General features: G+C 30.7%; 1 protein-coding gene across 2 annotated transcripts in view; it reads right to left on the reverse strand.

Moving 5' to 3' along the window:
* The window catches only part of LOC143232266 (gamma-tubulin complex component 3 homolog), a 90,078-nt gene that overhangs the window by 34,814 nt on the left and 35,590 nt on the right, over positions 1 to 19,674 (reverse strand). For both annotated transcript variants that reach the window (XM_076467455.1, XM_076467456.1), the window contains exons 8-13: positions 8,898 to 9,092; positions 7,151 to 7,289; positions 6,253 to 6,347; positions 3,811 to 3,882; positions 2,836 to 2,946; positions 1,353 to 1,458 (exon numbers count right to left, since the gene is read on the reverse strand). In XM_076467455.1, the coding sequence (XP_076323570.1) occupies positions 1,353 to 1,458; positions 2,836 to 2,946; positions 3,811 to 3,882; positions 6,253 to 6,347; positions 7,151 to 7,289; positions 8,898 to 9,092 (718 nt within the window). The remainder of the gene's footprint in view (positions 1 to 1,352; positions 1,459 to 2,835; positions 2,947 to 3,810; positions 3,883 to 6,252; positions 6,348 to 7,150; positions 7,290 to 8,897; positions 9,093 to 19,674) is intronic.

Below are 19,674 nucleotides of genomic sequence, written 5' to 3' on the forward strand. Positions count from 1 at the left end.
GCATTATCCCAAAGTCAATAAATTATTTACAACAACAACCACTGTTACAAATAACATATCAAATAGAGAGAACCCTCATAATAACTTGTACAACAGACTGTATCAACTCTTGAAACAGGCATATCCAACACAAGGAAGTAGACACAGACAAAAATAAATCAACTTCCATGGGATAGTGGTTATAATATATAACTTTAAGCAAAAGGATTAGTAAATGTTTATAACATTTGTACATTCTGTTTACAATGTGGAAGCTAACTAGATCCAGAAAACCTACACAAAAACATAGAAACATTACCTAAATATATATGACATATTCTAGGCTATTTATGAATGGATAAGTATAACATTAATATAACATTTGGTGAATTTTTAACTTATACAGCTTAAGAAAACTGTGAATTATAATTTTATCAATTCATGAATTAACAGCTTAACAAAAGAGCAAATATTTTCATGGTTAAATGCAATGATAAAAGATATAGTGACTTAAATATTATAGGACAGCTTTAAAGTTAAAACTAATCACGTTACATGTTTATTAACAACAAAGGTTTTATGGTCTTGAATAATATATTGTTAACACAAGTCTTCATCAGAATTTCAGATTTTTAACCCTTTATTGTACATTGTAATATCTATGTAACAAATCTATCTTTATTACTTAACACACATACAAATGTTTCAGTCCTTTAACTGAATGTTCTTACTTCAAGTACCAGTCTATTATGAACCATGGAATTATTTTTGTTTACTCCTCAATCAAACAGTGTTATAGAGATAATGTATCCATTTTTAACTTACCAAAATATATTTTGTAAAAACATATTGTTAGTTCAAAATTGACCTATTTAATTAAACAATTCATTTTCATTTTAAATAGAATAGGAGGTTAAAGAGAATATGGCTAGGAAAGAAAAACACCCCAAAAAACAACTCAGTTTCAAGAAAACTCCAGCTTTCTAATTTTAAGGCCACTTTTTTACCCTAATCATAAAGTATCAGGCAAATGTACACATTTGAATTTATGTTTACTTCATAGATCTTGTTAGATTGTTATATATTCGCAGTTTTAATTTTTAAAAAATGTATTTACACAAATACAAAAACCTTTGGATATAACCTTACTGATGAATCTAATAACAAGAAATATTTCTGACATTGTTTCTTTTACTGGTGTCAAGTTTGAGGTTCTAGTATATTGGATGGTTTTAAACTATTGCAAAAATATGTTATAAAATGAAAACTTAAACATGCTGCAAAAAACAATTTGTTATTTTACAAAACTGTGAAAACATATGTACTGCTATGTGTTCTGTAAAAACTACAACTTATTCCTGAATATATATCACCTGTTGAAGCATCAGCTCTTATAGTTTGTTCATCCCTGGGTCGGACTGAAGTGTGATCATGGCACACCATCCGAAGAAAGTTGATAGCCTTTCCTGTACACAGCACCTGTAGGAAGAATATATTCAGTATATAAAGGAGCAAACCAAAAAAAATCAATAACCTATATGTATACAGTTTATTTACTGAAGGATGCTGCTTATGAAATGTAAAGTATTTTAAAATAAAACACCTGTTAAGAGTTTGTTACTAAAATTGGATAAAGTACAAGAAATTTAACTCCTACCATTTGTTTATATAAACTAAAACATATTGGCTATGTTAGTCATATAAGCATACATACTATCAAATATGTTACTTATATAAATCTATAAGGGGCCAACTGTATGTGTTTTATTTAAAAAAAAATACATTTGACTGAAATGTTAGCCATGAAACATTACTTAGAAATTTCACTTATCTGAGCACAATAAAGAAATGTTTTAAGTTCCAAACACTATCACCAACAGTCGCACTTTCTGTCTCATTTTCCTTTCTGTTGTAGTTTGAATACTCCTTTTAATTTTCAAACTTTCATAATCTCTAGACTCATGACTTTTTAACAGCTTTACTTTGTAGTTAAATGATAATTATATTCAGAAATCAATTTGCACATTGCTTTCAACTACTTTTCTTTATGAACAAAATGTTGTTTCTTATTAACCTGTGTGGTTTTCCTGTTAATGCATATACTACAAACTTTAAGATATTCATTTTCTAGAGCTTGAATCACCACAGAAAGTTAAAGTTCAACTCTACTCCCATTCCCATGGTTTTCTATTTCCATGTAATAACAAATTTATTTCCTCTCATAAACATTTGATATTTCACACTTAATCATGCTTTAACTGCTACTTTTATTAATGATACTTTTGAAAATATCTCATCTGAGAACTGTACTGAAAACAGTATATAACTTTACTCAATTACCAATATTTCTTTTAAACTTTTCTATTTTTATTTGACTTAGTATCGACCTTTCCTATTTTCACTGAAATTTTAGCAGTTTTATCTTACTTAAGAAACATCACTTATTATAAAAGTTTTGACTTTTAAAAATTAAAAGTATAAACAAGGTTAAACGTATAAGACAAAATGCATGAAGTAACATGTAGAGGTATTCAGATATCAATCAAAATGGAGGAAAGATACATATTTAACAATGAGTATAAACATCTGTATATATCTGTACATATATATAAGATTATGTTGAAAGTTAAATGTAAATAAACTTCTCCATACATTCCAACAGAAAAATATATCCTTGCTATTTATGTTAAGTAGATTAATTTATAAGCTAGAACCTGTTAATTACAAAAACCTGTATTCTGGTGCTTATAAGTCAGTCACGTGTAAGTTATTTACATTTGTATGCCCTATTCAACTTGTAATAGTGAGACATAACATACATAATGAAAAAAAATAATCTTACAAATATATTTTTACTTTTTTGGCTTGACTCAGACTAAGGAAAGATGGTATCATAGTCTTTCTTAAGCTGTACTTTTCATGCCACAGGCTAGTGTTGGGAACAGATGGGTTTACTGCTACAAAAAACTTTGAGAAAAATAAAGAGAAAATCGTAAACTTGTTATGTGATTTGACTAATCAAAATTATATTACAAAATACACACAGAAATTCAAACAAGTATACTAAAAATGTACTTTTTAAAATTGATATGTGAATTTTAAAATGTTGCTAAGTATTAAGAAAACACCCAGTATTTGATCACACATTCAAACCAATGACATTTATGGATATATTCAAACTAGAATCAAAATTTTATAAAATTCTCTTTGTGGCATCAATACCAAATCAATTTAAAAAAATTAATTTATATATTTACATACAAGTTTTTCTAGTGAGACACAGAATACCAAACTATTAAATCATTAAAGTTAGTATTCTATTTTTGTTGAAATACTTCTATTACAAAACATTATCAGAATGTGCACTTACTATTAATGTAATACACCATAATCTGCAAGTTTTGATATTACTTTCCCATATTGTTAGTTTCCAAATAAAACCTTATACAGAAAGCTTTGCTTTAACAAACAACATTCTCTACACTAGAAGTTTATTCAGGTTACTTAAGTCTAAAGATTAATAGAATACTTGTCACTGAACAAGTTGCAAAGAAAATCACCATAAAACTGTGGAAAGCACATAAGAAAATGGAAACCAGTTAGGAAAACATAGTTGTAATGGAATGTCATTTGTATTTTCTAATACCTTTTTAAAGAATAAATTTTAGGTTAAATTCCATAAACTGAGTTGTTCTTCCAGCCTGTGATTGTGCAGTTGAAAACTTTTTTTCAGACAAAGACATTATATGCATTTATGTAACTTATAATAAACCACTTAATGTGATTCTCATTAAGAGACAACATCCACTGAGGTAAAGTATAAATACTAACCTCATGATACATGTCTTCTAGTTCACCACTAAAAACCCAATGACTCAGCATTCTGTAGATAGGTTGTACCACCTGAAATATTCATAAATTTTGCTGAAGTTCACAAAAACGTCCAATACAGAATATGCTAAAATTAATTATTGTATTGAGTTATAGAAGTAATGTCAGGCACAAAATAACAAAGTAATTATATAAAACCACAGAAAAAAAAAGTCTAATACAGAATACATGTACATTAAAAATATTTAATTTATTAAGTACTTTGTGCTGACTATGAATGATATCAAATGTTTTCACACAAATTACATAAAAACAACTTTAGTAAAAACCAGTTTATAAAATAAAAAGTTTCTTACCAAATTAGTTTGACATTCCACTTATACCATTGAAAATACACAATGATTAATTGTGTATTTCTATAAACTGATTTATTTTTAATTTGTGCTAAGCAAAGTTTATTCTTGATGTCATTAGTTGTTATATTAAGCTATAGAAGAGATATCAGGTATAAAAAAGTTAAATAACATGTAAAAGCACAGCAAAAGAAAACTCTTAAAGAGGAAAGAACATTTACATAAGTTACACATTTAAGTATATTAGAAAACTATAATTGTCTTAAAATGCTATTGCAACCAACCTCACATAGCTAGATTTCTGAAAATACATTTGATTAGCACAATTCAATCACATAATAAAATAAATGATTTCCAACATTTCAACTTTTCTTTTCAGTCAAACTATTACAAAATAACTTCATTTATGAAATTAAATTTCTGCTCATAGCTTGATAATCTGATGTGGTTAACAAAGCAAAACTGAATTTAAACATTTCTTATAGCAGTGGTGTTTTGAATAGTTAAACCCTATAAAGATTACCATTCTTCTAATTTCTTAAATCGTGAAGCACATAGCACACCTAATACAAAAAAAAACAAAAAAAACATGAAAGCAGAAAGAGCTTTTAAATCAAAGTAATACAGGGCCTATCAAAAAATAAAAGTCTACCATAAAATTCAAATAATCATCACTGTTACAATTTTTCATCACAGAATACAATGGTGATTTCATATAAATATTTTATAATATAAACATAACTCAGAAGATGTACAAGTCTAATACTTTCACTCTTATTAACCATAACGTTATGATAAATTAAGGATTACTTTAAAAGCAAAAGACTACACAGAGCTAGCTATGAAGATAAATCAATGATACAGTCCTTAATTCTATAATATTAGCTTTCAACATGGACCTAACATCAGACAAATTGTTTCATAACAATCATCATTCAAATGCAACTTTAATGAAAACTGGTTTTGGTTTGTTTTGAATTTTGTGCAAATCTACATGAAGGCTATCTGTGCTACCTGTCCCTAATTTAGCAGTGTAAGACTAGAAGAAAGGCAGCTAGTCATCACCACCCACCACCAATTCTTGGGCTACTCTTTTTCCCAGCAAATAGTGTGATTGACCATCACATTCTGCCCCCACAGAAGAAAGAGCAAGTATATTTGGTGTGACAAGGATTCACACTGTGACCCTCAGATTACGAGTCAAGTGCCTTAACCACATGGCCATGCCAGGCCCAATTAAAATTGTAGTTTTAATCTTCAATAAAATATATCAGCACACTATTATTAAATTTAAAATTAACTCCAAATTATTGAACTTAAGCCTTTCAATACTCACTCTGACAAAATTTTCTTAAGTCTGACTGCTAAATTATGTAATAAAAATGTTAGACCAGGCAACTATCTGATCTTGATAGCCATTTCCAAATCTATATTACACTTATAGCAGTATTTGAATTTAGTTCCACAAATGTTTTTATCATAATCTCTGAATGTGTTCCACACAAAATACATTTATCAGCAATCACTGATTTTCATGCATGTGTTTCTTGGTAAGATTTTTAACTCAGTGAAGCATTGTTATTAACAAATTTTTCCATTTTATTACCTGTGGGAGTTAGTTTTATTAAATACAAATTTTTGAATATCATACAATAAAACCTGTTCTACACTAAGCACTTTTAGTATTTCAAGATTTTGGAAATTATTTATATCATAATAGTAACCAAACTGTTTTTTTCACTAAAAGTCAACAACTACATGAAACCTGAAAAATATTTGTTACACCTATATTTTAATTATTTCTCATAAAACCCTAATTATCTTGAAAGTTTTGGTTTTTCTAAACAATTATCTACATATATAGACCACATATAGTGATGTTGTATGTAATACACAACAAATGTCCAATATAAAACCAAAGTCAAGTTTATAAACACTGAAAAATTATATCTGTGATGCTCATTAGTTACACCTTTATTTCAACAGTACTTTCTATTCCAGTCAGTTACATTAAAAAAATGTAAGTATATGTTAGTTAATAATTTTGACATGGTTGGTCACTTTTAACGTGCCAGCTCAAGACACTTACCACTGACAACATGTGTCTAACTAGCCCATGGATGCTAGGGTCAGCATGATGTAGGTACGAATATAGTGTCGAGGCTAGAGCTCCCCCCTTTTGACCTGGAAGATAATTCTTGACATAAAGATTTCCATAACAACACTTTTATTTATGACTCATAACACAAGATGACAGTGAGAACAAAATAAGCAAATATAGGTTTCTCTTAATTAAATTTCACCATAGCAAACTTTCACATATTAATAAATACAATTATTGACATGAATAAACCTGTATTTATTACATTGTCTACAATTATAAAGTTACATGTGAATTACTAACTTTCCAAATGTCTAATATATAATACATAGTCAATGCAATAATAACGTTATATGTACTTCCTTACCATGCCTTTAATCTCTAAAGTATGATCATTGATGTTAACCTCTTACTGTAAGTGCAGTTCTTCATAACTGAAGTTCCTTAACTACTACCTGATGTATGTAAGTTATATATTAAAATGCAATACTAACACAGAACATATTTTCATGAAGCCATATCAAACTAATACGATAGATACAACATAGAACAGAATGGAAATCACTATGGTATAAAACATTTATATTAAAGTTATAGAAATAATTTGTTTGCTTGTTCCATAACGTAAATTAAAATATAAAAGACTGATATTAGCTTTTGAATGCATGTGGGTATATATGACCAACAGTACTTATATGATCTGACAAATTTTTGAAAAATTTCAAAAATTTCATTCTTAGTGAAAAGAGCAGTAAACATCTAATAGGAATAAGTTAGGTTTTATTACAGAAATAAGAAAAATTTGTTCACAACCATTCTGTGTTTTGTTCTGTATAAGAATACAGATGTAACTCAAAGACATAAAAAGAACTGATCTTACACTTACCATGACAAGAGTCAATTAAGGCAGCCAGTTGTTTCATCCTGACAAATGGATCTAATGTCCACACAACTAACTGGTGAAGGGTTAAAGACCCAGATCGAGTGCTTACATAAGTTTCTTCTGTAGTCACATCCTTATGCAGCTGATTAATATAAACAATTAATAAATACTAACTTATGAATTTTGTGTATCTGTTGATGATAATACACATTATTGTTTGGATAAATGGAAAATGGTTTTTGTTTTATACTTTCTCCAAAGATATTGCACTTGTATAAAACTTGAACTCCTTGTTCAGTATGTATCTAAAACTTTGAATGTAAGTTTTTGTGAACAAAAAACATTTTATTACAATAAAAACTAACATTCTACTTGCACTTCTAATAAATTAAGAATATGTTTTATTCTTGTGTCTAAAAGCAAAATACTGATATATATATATATATATATATATACACACACACAGAGTATGATGCACTGTTTCAAAAGAAGAATCCTATTATCAAAAGATGTTTCAGAAAATCTAACTACTGAAAGTGCTCATGTTTTCAAATTTCTCATTACCACTAACACATAATTTCTAATATCTGTCGCCTTAGTGTCAAGAATACATTTGCTGTATTATGTAGTCTTATCATATGTATATTATTTCCATTTTTCATAGCCATCATGTCAAGAACATACTATTCTGCATTTGTGATAATGAGAAACCTACTTAAAGTAAAAATGTATTCTCAAGACAGCTGGTATGGGTATGAGATTTTAATTAAAATAAATTACAGAACCTTTTTTCTTTTTTGTTAACCCAAAGATGGCCTAAGAAGGTCAAAAAGTTGTTCTGTACTTTATTTTAGTTGAAGTGCTAATACCCATACCAGCTGTCTTGACAATACATATTATTCTGTAGTCTTGATATCATGAGCATATCGCTTCTGTTTTCTGTAGCCAATAAATAGTACTTACATGTCTTACCATCTTTAAAGTAACTATATTTACATTTATGTGATGAGATACACATAAAGGATTAAAAATATTAGTTTTATTAATAATATAAAGTTATTATAATTTTTTACATATAAGTGATAATAACATGAAATACTAGAATGTTTATTATAATGGACACAAACATTTTTATTTGCATATGAAACAACATTCCAAGCTGCTGACAAGCTTCACAGAAACAGTATTTTGAATTATAATGTAACATATTACACAAAGGTTTGAAATATAATTTTTATAATAAAAGTTATGAGTAAGATGCAGTCTTGACACTTCTCTCATTTTCCAGTATGATATGTAAAATGTGCTGTGTACATATATTTGAAAAACAGTCATATATATCAACTATTACAAATAAAAAGTTTGACTATCTTTGCATTGTTTCATGACCAAAAAAAAAAAAAAGATAAACCCATTTAATTAAAGGAGAGGAAAGAATACACATTTCAAAGTTGGGATGTTAAAAAATAACAGATTATATATTAATTGTTTTTAATAATTTGTTTATCAAATTACTAAAAAAAAGAGAATAGCAATGTTACATTAAATGCATTTTTAAAGCATTTATCTGATATAAAAACAACCTGCAAATTTTGTACTTCAGGGGGTTTTCTCAAAATGATTTTAGAGATCATTAACGATTTGGTTAAGACAAAAACAAATATTCCTGAAGAAGTAAATACTAAACTTCTGTCGTATCATGGCTAGTTTTTAATATGTTCTACATCACATACATCCCACAGTAACACACCTGTGATTCTAGAACTGCTAGCAGTCTGTAGTATTCACTTAACTCTTCCTGAAGGGCTGCCACAAAGCTCTGTCCTACCAGACCTAAAGCTTTATTACAGCTTTGACTTTCACAAAACTTGTGAACTTTGTTGTACATCCAACCTAATTCTGTGAGTCTTAAGAGTTGTCGTCTTACTTGTCCACATATTCCTGCCTAAAGTACAAAGAAAACATTTCGGTTTGTATTAGTAAGCTAAACAATGGCTGTAACAAAGTTCATTTTTTATGCATGTTTAACACTAACAAAAAAAAAACAAAAAATCACAGACCTGAACAAAATAAGCTAATTTCTTTAGCATTTATTACAATACTTAGACTTTATTACAATATACCAACATGGAAAGTTGTATTAGATTTAATTAATAAATACTATTGAAATAGCTGAATACAAATATAAAATATGCTTCATTAATTCAAGTTCTGTCCTTTAATTAATAACACAGTTATGAAGCTACTAAAACTCACCTTATTTCAAAAACATAGAAGACAGAAAATGAAAGCTGGTCAGAATATTTATCACACATTTAAATTCGCCTACAGACAAATTAAAATATGTAAAAAACTTGTTAGTTTTTAGTTAACTAGTGAATAAACTGTTTTAATGACTCAAGACATTTTCTGGCTATCCACATTTGAGTCTAGCAGCTGAAATGAATGAAAACAATAAACCATACATGAATGGGTATAATGGTGAAACCATTTTTTGTTACAAAAATTCATTCAATTGAAACACATCTATCAAAACACATACTGTAAATTGCATCATTTTTACAGTCATTATGTACTATCTTCTTGCAGAAGAGCTGCTAAAATTTTATAACATATTCTTTTAAAGCATTTATCTGATATCAAAACAACTCATGAACTTTGTGCTTCAGGGGGTTCTCTGAAAGCTCAAAGAGATCATTAAGGATTTGGTTAAGGGAAAATGCACTGCCCTATCCAATGAACAAGTCTGGCCCATTTAGGCTATTCTATCTGTTAAACTTTAAAAAAAACTCAAAGCCAGCCCTTATCATTCAAATATTTATCAAACTTTCCTTTAAACTCCTTCAACTTAAATGCATCCACCACATCCAAAGACCAACTACCTTGTTAAAAAACAAAACTGTCTTAGCTGAAAATGACATTTTAACCTGACAAAATCTATATTTATGTATCCTAGTCTTACCATTCTCACCATTAAACATGAAAAAAAATGAGGCATCCATGCTATCAATTCCCCTAATAATCTCAAACATCTCAATTAGATCCTCTCAAACTTCTTTATTCAAGAGAAAACAAGTTCAGAGATCTCAATCTACCCCCTAATGACAATCCTTCAATCCCACGTACCATCCTAGTAGCTCTCCTCCAAATTCTTTCTGAGAAAAGGAGCACAAAACTGAATACATATTCCAAATGTGCAATAACCTCTTTAGACTTATATTTAATATTTTTGTAGAAACAACCTGAAATGTTTTTGCCTTGCCACCAGTAACAGTATATTCCTTGAATGGCTTAAGAGGCTGATCAACAAGAAAACAAAGATCTTTTTTATCACATAATATTGTAAAGTTTAAAACAGGAATCCACCAAAAAAAACACGCATACTGGACTATACATTCCTTGGGTCTCAGCACATGAAACAAAACAAAAACTCAACATACTAAGAAACCAAATAAACACAGCCATAAAACTATGCTCACCAGATAAAATTAATGATGAATTAGACAAAATAAAACAATACTTCATCAACATCAACACGTTTCCGCCACAAACCGTAGAAAACATTATACGCACACACCTAGACAGAAAGCAAAATCAACCAACAAGAGTAAATATATCTCACAAATCAAAAAATCATGAAACCATATACTGCTGCATACCATATATTCCCGACATCAGCAGAAAAGTAACCAACATTTGGCAAAAACTAGTAACAAAATATGACATTCCAGTTAATACCAAATTTATTCAAAAACCAGGCACAAAACCGAGGTCTATACTATTTAAAAACTACACTGACAAACACAACACCAGAAGTATTTATAAAATATAATGTGATAACTGCCATGACTTCTATATTGGAGAAACAAGTAGAAAAATGGAAACCAGATTCAAAGAACATAAAACGTCACTTTCACATGTTTTCAAACACTGCAAATCAAATAGACACAACATAACCATAAAAAACACCCAAATACTACATGAAGAAACAAACATAAACAAATGCAAAATTAAAGAATCCTGACTTATACAACAACTCATGCCCAAAATAAACCAATACAAGGGAACACCTTTATACTTATATTAATAGATACAATTCAACATCTAAGCACACCCTCTACATTCCTACACTCAATTACACAACCCACTTCAAACATGTGGTCAGCTGCCTCTTTCTTTCTTTGTGAACCTGACGATGACTAAAGAAGGTCAAAACGTTGCTCACTCCTCTATATAATGCTTTCTCTACCCGTACCAGCAGTTTTTACATATATAATTTTCTCTACAAGTGGATTTTCTCACCATCACAGAGTTCTCTACTTTGTATCTCAGAATGGGTGGTATGGGTATTATCACTTTTATTGATAAGCAGAGAAAAATGTTTTGACTTTCCTAGGTCATTTTCAGCTTAGGAAAATGATAACTTCAAATACAATATCTTACCTCATCTCACAAAAAGCTAAAATCCCACACTGAACTGGCCAGTGAGAAGATGATCCCCTCCTCACTTTGGAAGACCATGAGGTGTGATAAGGAATCAAAAACAACATCCAAGTGGGAGACTGCACTACTTCTTAGTCAAGTATACTTTTTTTCCATTTAGTAATGTGTCACAAAATCATAATGAAGAGAACTTGAAAGGTACTAAAAAGTAAAGAAATAATGGGACTCCCTGGAGCAGAGTGGCTAGGGCACAATACCTCAAACTGTTCATCAGGTCTGTGGTAAGATGAGGTTCCTCTTCTACCTTTCACCTCAAAAACATGTACTGGCAGGAAACAGGATCTCTGTACTAAAAACCCGTCTCTGCATGCATGTACCTCCAACTCAACTAACACCAGACCCACCATGAATCAACAACCAGGAGGAGAAGAGCCCAAGTGGGTGTTCATAACCAGTTTGAAACCTGGCAACATTTGAAATTCAGTCATACAGGCTATGATAGAAAGTAGGTAACCAGCCTTACACAAGTGAGAAATCATGAGTCTTATCCAGCTACAGCCACAACCAAATTTACTCGGAACCAACATCTAACAGATGGCAAGAAGAGAGACTGCAATTTTGGAGTTGTATTTCCAGACCAAAACCTGGTGACATTGGGAATTTATCTGCCAGTCCATGGTGGAAGGAGGGTACCAGTTAAACATACATAAGAATTCGTGTCACTGGACTTAATCTGATCAATACCCAATTTATAGGAACTGACATCCAGAGGATAGTATGAAAAAAATGTCTCAGCCACATAATGAGAAGTTGTGGTCATGTCCACCTAAAACAACGAGTGCATAACACTAAAAATTAAAATAGAAAATATACAAGAAACAGAACAAAAACATAAAATAAATCAAAAGAAACCATTAACAAAATTAAAAACATGGAAATGTTAATGAAACTGAGAGAGAAAAAAAAATATAATTGGAAGAACTGCCAAGTGAGAACTGATTAGGGAGGATGCTAGTTATGACATGGATAGTGTCACATTCCTGTTGTGGATGGTTACTGCATGTCAGCATATAAGTTGGAGTAATAAGGTCAGTGGTGAGTGAAAATTTGTGCCAACAGAGAGATGTACAAGTTCAGAAAGTGTTTTATGAGTTGTCATACGATATCGTATCAGTCCATAATTTTTCTATAATAAAACCATGGGTTACATTTTTTTATTTAAATGTATTTAGTCTAAACTTCTTACTGACTTTAAACATAAAACCTTTTAATGGACTTTTTATTAAAGAAAAAACTTTAAAAAACAACTAAAATGAGAGTAAATACTGGAGTATTCAAACAGGAAAAATTTCTATATTCCTTTGTTCTCTGATTATTAATGTAATATATGCACTTATTAATATCATAAGATTGTGTCAAAACCTTATCTGTGAAAAAAAATTACATCCTGCAGATATATTTCTCACACTCACTGTGATGAAGCAGTTTTACTAATCAACAATTATATAAATATTGCTAGTTTCTGAAATTTATAAAACCTAAAGATTTGAGAATTAATTTTTCTTCATAAATAATGACATATCTACTATAAAATATTATTTTGTTAACCAACCCTTATAACACCCTTATTGTTTTAAAGTATCATTATGACTTTGTAAGTAACCTCTCACAATAACCATAATGTTGAAATTTGGTTGAATGGATAGCAACTGCTTGTGTAGAAACACAAATATATAGTATAACGTTTCAAAAGTCTTCTGTCTTTCCTCTAAAAACTTTCAAAACATGGTAATCTATGTATGTGTGTCAGGTGTTAAGGTTATGTTATATTTTACAATTATCAATTAAAAGCTTTTACTGATACTTTCTTTAGTACGGATACATACTGTATTGTTGTGTAAGCTTAAGATTATTCTACAGCAAGTGTCTGTGACTCACTGGCAATTAATTCAAAGACAAAGAAACAGTACACTCCCCACTTGTTTTCAAAATAAAATATACATAAATGAACTAGATAAACATGTGCAATAAATTCTTTACATTATAGAAATCATAGTGATATCATAAACACTATATGATTCTCTTTTTCTCATCAAAAATACACTTAGACCTAGTCAATTATTTTAGAATTTCAGTTGAGAAGCCAAACTAATGTATAATTCAATTACAATTGTGACATGAGTTACCACAGTATACTGTTCTTCTACTAATTGTTTGGTCTTCTTTCTTCAAAATATCTTCTGTTCTCTTTGTCAAACTGCTTTGACAGAATAAATTATTGTTCTTATTTCCATTTCTACTGTTAGTCTTACTTTAACATATTAAGCATTAGGCCTAGGATAATCATTAAGCCTATCACTTCTACCACAGTTGACTTCAAGCCAAACTTTTCCTTGGTCACGACTTTAATCTCTTCTGCTACTGTGTTTGTCTGTCTGATATTTCCTATTCATCACATACTATTTATAAGTTTATTTCTAAATTGTCTGCTCACTGTATTCTTAACATCAATGAGTTATGAACACCACTTCCAATAACCATCTGCTTTTAATGATCTTATAATAAAAAAACAACTAAATTTTAAAATATTTATTCACAAAATAAACTTATTATTAATATCTACACAAAACAGTTTTTTATATCATGACACTGTGTTTCTACAACAGGCAGTTGCCATCCATTCAACCAAATTTCTTCAGGAATACACTGCCTAAACAATCTATCAAGAAATCGTAATGTGATTCATAATAACAGTTTCTTTAAATTATAAATGAATATGTTTCACCACTACAATCCAACTGATCCATCAGTGGCATTATGTTTCACTATTAGTTTTTAATGAATAGTCTTTCCCTAATTAATTTTTTAATGTGTCAAAGTACGAGTCACATGAGCATTGATGTATTATTATATTACTACAGGAGTGCTTCTTTGCAATGAATATTTAAATATCACACACACACACACACACACTAATAAAATACCACTAAAATTTCAAAATTTTTTTTCAGAGATGTACTTTACTGGAATAAGTATATTTGTTTAAATGTCGCATTGCTTCAATGTTGTTTTGTTCTTCTATGCTATGACATGTCCAAGTGTACTCTGAATTTTGTCAATGGCTTAACAACTGTAAAATATTTTCTGAAGGACAGTTATATGTATGTAGGTATTACATAACATACTGTTGATGCATGGGTCTTCTGTATCAACCAAGTACACAATCACTTATACACTGTATATGTAAAATAAATTACGTACATACATGTACCTTTCATGAGAATATTTCTGTTTCAACAGGTCACATCACCTGACATAAGTTAGCTACAATACCTATCAATGGTGTAGTAATAAGATAATAAACAGAGTTCAGATACCTGTACTTTCTAAAACACTGAATAAAAAGTATTTTGTACTTATTCATTTCATTACCAAGTGATGAATTTCAGTATAGATAAGTCGTAGAGACATAACCCTCTTTTTCAATTTTCTATCCCAACTGCAACAGACTAGCTTCACCAAATTCGTGGCTCATCAGATGCTTGGAATAGCAATGTAAATAAATAAAGTAGGTCCCGTATAGTGGTGGAATGTAAGGTATTTGTTTGTTATAGACATATGGTCCCTTACTCACCATTAATGAGCTATTTTAAATGCTTGGATAAAAACAGTAAATATTTTGAGTTGTTAGTGACAAATACAGGACTACTATACACTTAAACCAAACAAGATATTTTGCATTGTTGAAGATACCCCCTACATAACTATACATTCAGTTAGCATTTTGTATTATCAAAGTTTAGAGTGGTTACAGCATTACGATATATTCTTTTGGAGTTTGATATGTTTACATTGCTTCCACTGAAACATAAATTCTAGTCATTTATTGTAAATGATTAATTATAAACCTGATGGATTTTTCATGGTTTTTTTTAGCAATTCTTGAATGAAAGAAAACATAATTATATAGTAAATCACCTTCACAGCTGTGCAATTTTTAAGAATTTTCTAAACTTATGTGATGTTTCATGTCTTATCTGCTAGATTAGATCTGCACATGGAATAAAGAACCATTCATTAAAAAATTTTATTTAAAATCTACAAAAAACTTGTACAGTCCCTTTTTCTAGTTGTATTAAAAGAAAAAAGTAATTTAATACATGAAATGTGTATGAAAATTTACAAAATATTGAAAAAAACACAATGTATCTTACTCAAAATATATTCAAAATGAAAGGAAAGTATCCAATAACATGGAATGTGAAATAAAACCTGAAAACATAAAAAAAAGTAATTTAGCACCAATATTCACATATATCTTCATCTATGTAACTTCTATATGCATTCTTTATAGCAAAATTATCAAACTATCTTTCTATTCTCTACATTTTCTGATGACATTATTTGTTTTACAATTAAAAATCACATATTTCCATACAACAAGAAAGTCACAGGTCACCAATTCTATGATTAGGCAAATCCAGAAAAAAAACAGTACAAAGAACATTCTTCGTGTACAAAAGATGTCATCTTTCAAATTATACACTGTACAGTGTCCATATGACAATCACAAAATTCACATTGTTGAATGTGCAAATGACTTTGAACATGGTAAAAGCAACTGTGTATTCTTTTAAATTGAAGATCTGTGTCTGAAGTGTGTTAACTAAGGAATAAAACTGTGCTTAACATTTAGCAGCTAGAAGTGATATTTAGTGTTTGGCTGTTTTGAGACACTCCACTTTCAGTATTTCATATTTTTCATTAGTCCAACTAATGACACATCAAGAAACCCAATAATAAGTTGTACCACTGAGGTTGTATTCTCTATTTTATTTATAATCTTTTGTAGTATGACCTTCTTTCCATACTGAATGGCCTTTGTCATAAAGCAACCTTCTTTATGTGTTATTAAAAGAACTAGTATCCAACAACTTATACATTCATCCAAATTCTGCTTAAAATACACAACTCATTTCCACACTGATCACACGTATTCTGTTCCAGCTCATTTATTCTTCTTCCATTACTCTATAAGAAATTTCTGACTAGTTCTTTCAATCTAATTATAATTTAAAATCTGTTTGTAAGAGACGGTCAACATAATTCTTGTTTCCTTCAATACTGACTTTTCTTCCATTTATTTCAGGCATGTTCTTTCTTACAGAATAACTCGATGCTTTTTTGTCATCATATGATATATCTCTTGACAACAGCAAAACAATTTTTAGTGCTACATTTTTCCAACTTCTTGGTGTTTTGGTCTATACTAATAAGATAATTCATCTCCTTGACATCAACAATGGTAATAATCAGATTAAGACTGGTGGAGCTTCTGTCTACACAAAAGCTTAGCAATCAAATGAAAGTACCTTTCAACAAAGTTGGAAGTGCTATCAGAAACTAGTCTCTGTGCTCTACTGACAAAGAAATCTGCAGCATCTGTGATCTTTCCAATAACAAGCCAAGGAAACTATGAAATGATACCATGAATTGAAGAAGTAATATTTTGGATAACATTTTTATGGTCACTAAAAACATATTAAGAGCTATTACACAGCTGTTGTCTCAACATGTTCAGATGTATTCACTTCCATTAAATTTTTTTGTTACTTCCTTTGGCACAGTACTCAAGTCTTTTTATCCTGGTCTTGCTTAAAAATCACCCACTTTCAGCATTACATCTAAAAACTCCCAGAGTGCTCTGATGTAGCATTTAACAGCTGCACAACAGTGCATTTGTGTCCATTACTCCAATGAAACCAATTACCATCAGCATAAATGATGTCATCACTAGCTGTATCTTCTACTTTTGTTGTGGCATCCTTAATTATTTAAGATGTGATTCTTCCAGAACTGGAAAAAACAGTATATAAAGTTAAATATAATTAATTTTATGATACAATATGAAAAATTGGTGTCCATTCTCACTTACCTGATAACAGAAACAAACAGTAGAAAAAGTTAAATATTATTAGTTTTATAATACACAACGATGAAATACCAGTGCCCATAGTCACTTACTTGATATCAGAATTGAAACAAACAGTATATAAAGTTAAATATAATTAGTTTTATGATACATGATGATAAAATACTGGTGCCCATTCTCACTTACCTGATATCAGAAAATATGAATCTGCTTAAATGTATGAATGCTTGATAAAAAAAAATCTTTATATTAAATATAAATAAATATAACGTAAAGTAACTATTTATATTCATACATAATTTTTAGAGTAAAATGAAGGAAGGAATTACAGTATACCCATTAGTAACTTTTGAATTTCAAACTGAACTAGATGAACTGTTATTTTAAAAAGGGAGCCACATTAAAATGGTGTAATGTATAAATTAAAAACTTAAATGGCCTTTAAAAAACTAAAAACATAACCAAGGTGGACAGTACCACCATCACCAATAACACTGTAACATTATGGACAAACCTAGGGACAGAACGTTTAAAATAGTGCCGTCGTTGGGAGTCGAAACGACAACAAAAAAGTGACATGTGGCTTATTGTGATCTGAATGTTACACAAACTACATATTGGTGCATCAGTTCCAGATAAAAGAAAAGGATGAGTGAAAAAAACTGTGACCAATGCATAGTCTAGTTAGAACAACTTCCTCTTTACGATCCTTATGGAAGCAAGACGGCCAAAGTCTAATATAGAATTTTATTTCAAAAAGCTTGTTTTTGCATTACTCACTCCAAGTCAACTGCCAGCTGGCTTGGAGCTGAGTCTTGAATACAGGACCATAGTCCATATATAGGGCAGGCACAACAGTGATCGTGCCAGAGCAGATATACTTCACTGAGGTGTCTGTGAGCTCATTCCCATTAATACCAATGTGACCTGGTATCCACAGAAAGAAGTAGATTTTAAAGAGAAATTGGCCAGTCGGTTTTGAATACTGGCGAGAACAGGGTGTGAACCAACGTGAAGCAATTCCAGAGACAGTAGAGTCAGTATAAATGGTGCAGTTTGAGTACTGCTCAGTTTCTATGCAATCCAGGGCAAAAGAAATGCTGTACAGTTCAGCAGTGAACACAGAAACTGTATAGGGGATTCTGCACGCAACCACTGAACTACAACAAACCATGGCAGAGCCCACACAGTCACCTGATTTAAAACAATCTGTATAAATAGGAATGGAAGGATGGTTAGAAAGATGTTCAGCAAATAGCAGACAGTCTTTCCAATCAGGAGTATCTGCTTTTCTCAGATGACTTAAAGATAGGTCACAACTGGGGACTGTAAGAAGTCATGATGGGATGGGCTGACCAGTGGATACAGCAATGTTATCCAAGGACAGACCCAATTCATCCAACTGTGCCTGGATATGAAGTACAAAAGGAACAATGGCAAACTGTCTGTTCTGAAAAAGTATGGCCGACTCAGGAAGGAAAACACAACACCAGGTGGGATGCTTTGGTAAGGAACAAAGTTCCGAAGCATATAGTAAAGACAGTTGCAAACGGCAGAGATGCAAAGAAGGTTCATGAGACTATGTATAAGCTCTGAACTGGGCAGAAAGCCCCATTGCAGAGCTGAAGTCCTTGATGATGAATAGGGTCTAGCATCATTAAGGCCAAGGGTCTGGCAGAGCCATGGACCAGTGATCCATAGTCAGGTTTTGATCAAATAAGAGCATGATATATCTTTAGCATAAAACGTCAATCTGCTCCTCATGTGGTGGAAGAGAGGACATGAAGGATGTTCAGTGCTTTTGTACATTTGACCCATAGCTGCTTGAGAAAGAGAAGTTAAAGCCATTTGCTGTGGTACACTTCAGTAAACGAATGAGGGCAGTCAATAGCTGCTGCTCAATATACCTCACGTTCGACAACTGACATGAGACGTGAAAGTTGTCGACATGGAGCCTGTTTGCAACAGTGTGAGGGAATTGTTTAGTGATGGCATTAATTTTATACTGAAGTGTTACACTCAGAACACAGCCCTGAGGACTCCAAGTTCCTGTACAAAATAATGGGAAAGTGTCAAACCCACATGAACTTGGAATCTCCTGTTCATTAAAGCATTTTTAATACAAATGGGCGAATGGCCACGTAGCCCATAC

Source organism: Tachypleus tridentatus, chromosome 11, assembly GCF_004210375.1.
Source record: "Tachypleus tridentatus isolate NWPU-2018 chromosome 11, ASM421037v1, whole genome shotgun sequence".
NCBI classification, from domain to species: Eukaryota; Metazoa; Arthropoda; class Merostomata; order Xiphosura; family Limulidae; genus Tachypleus; species Tachypleus tridentatus.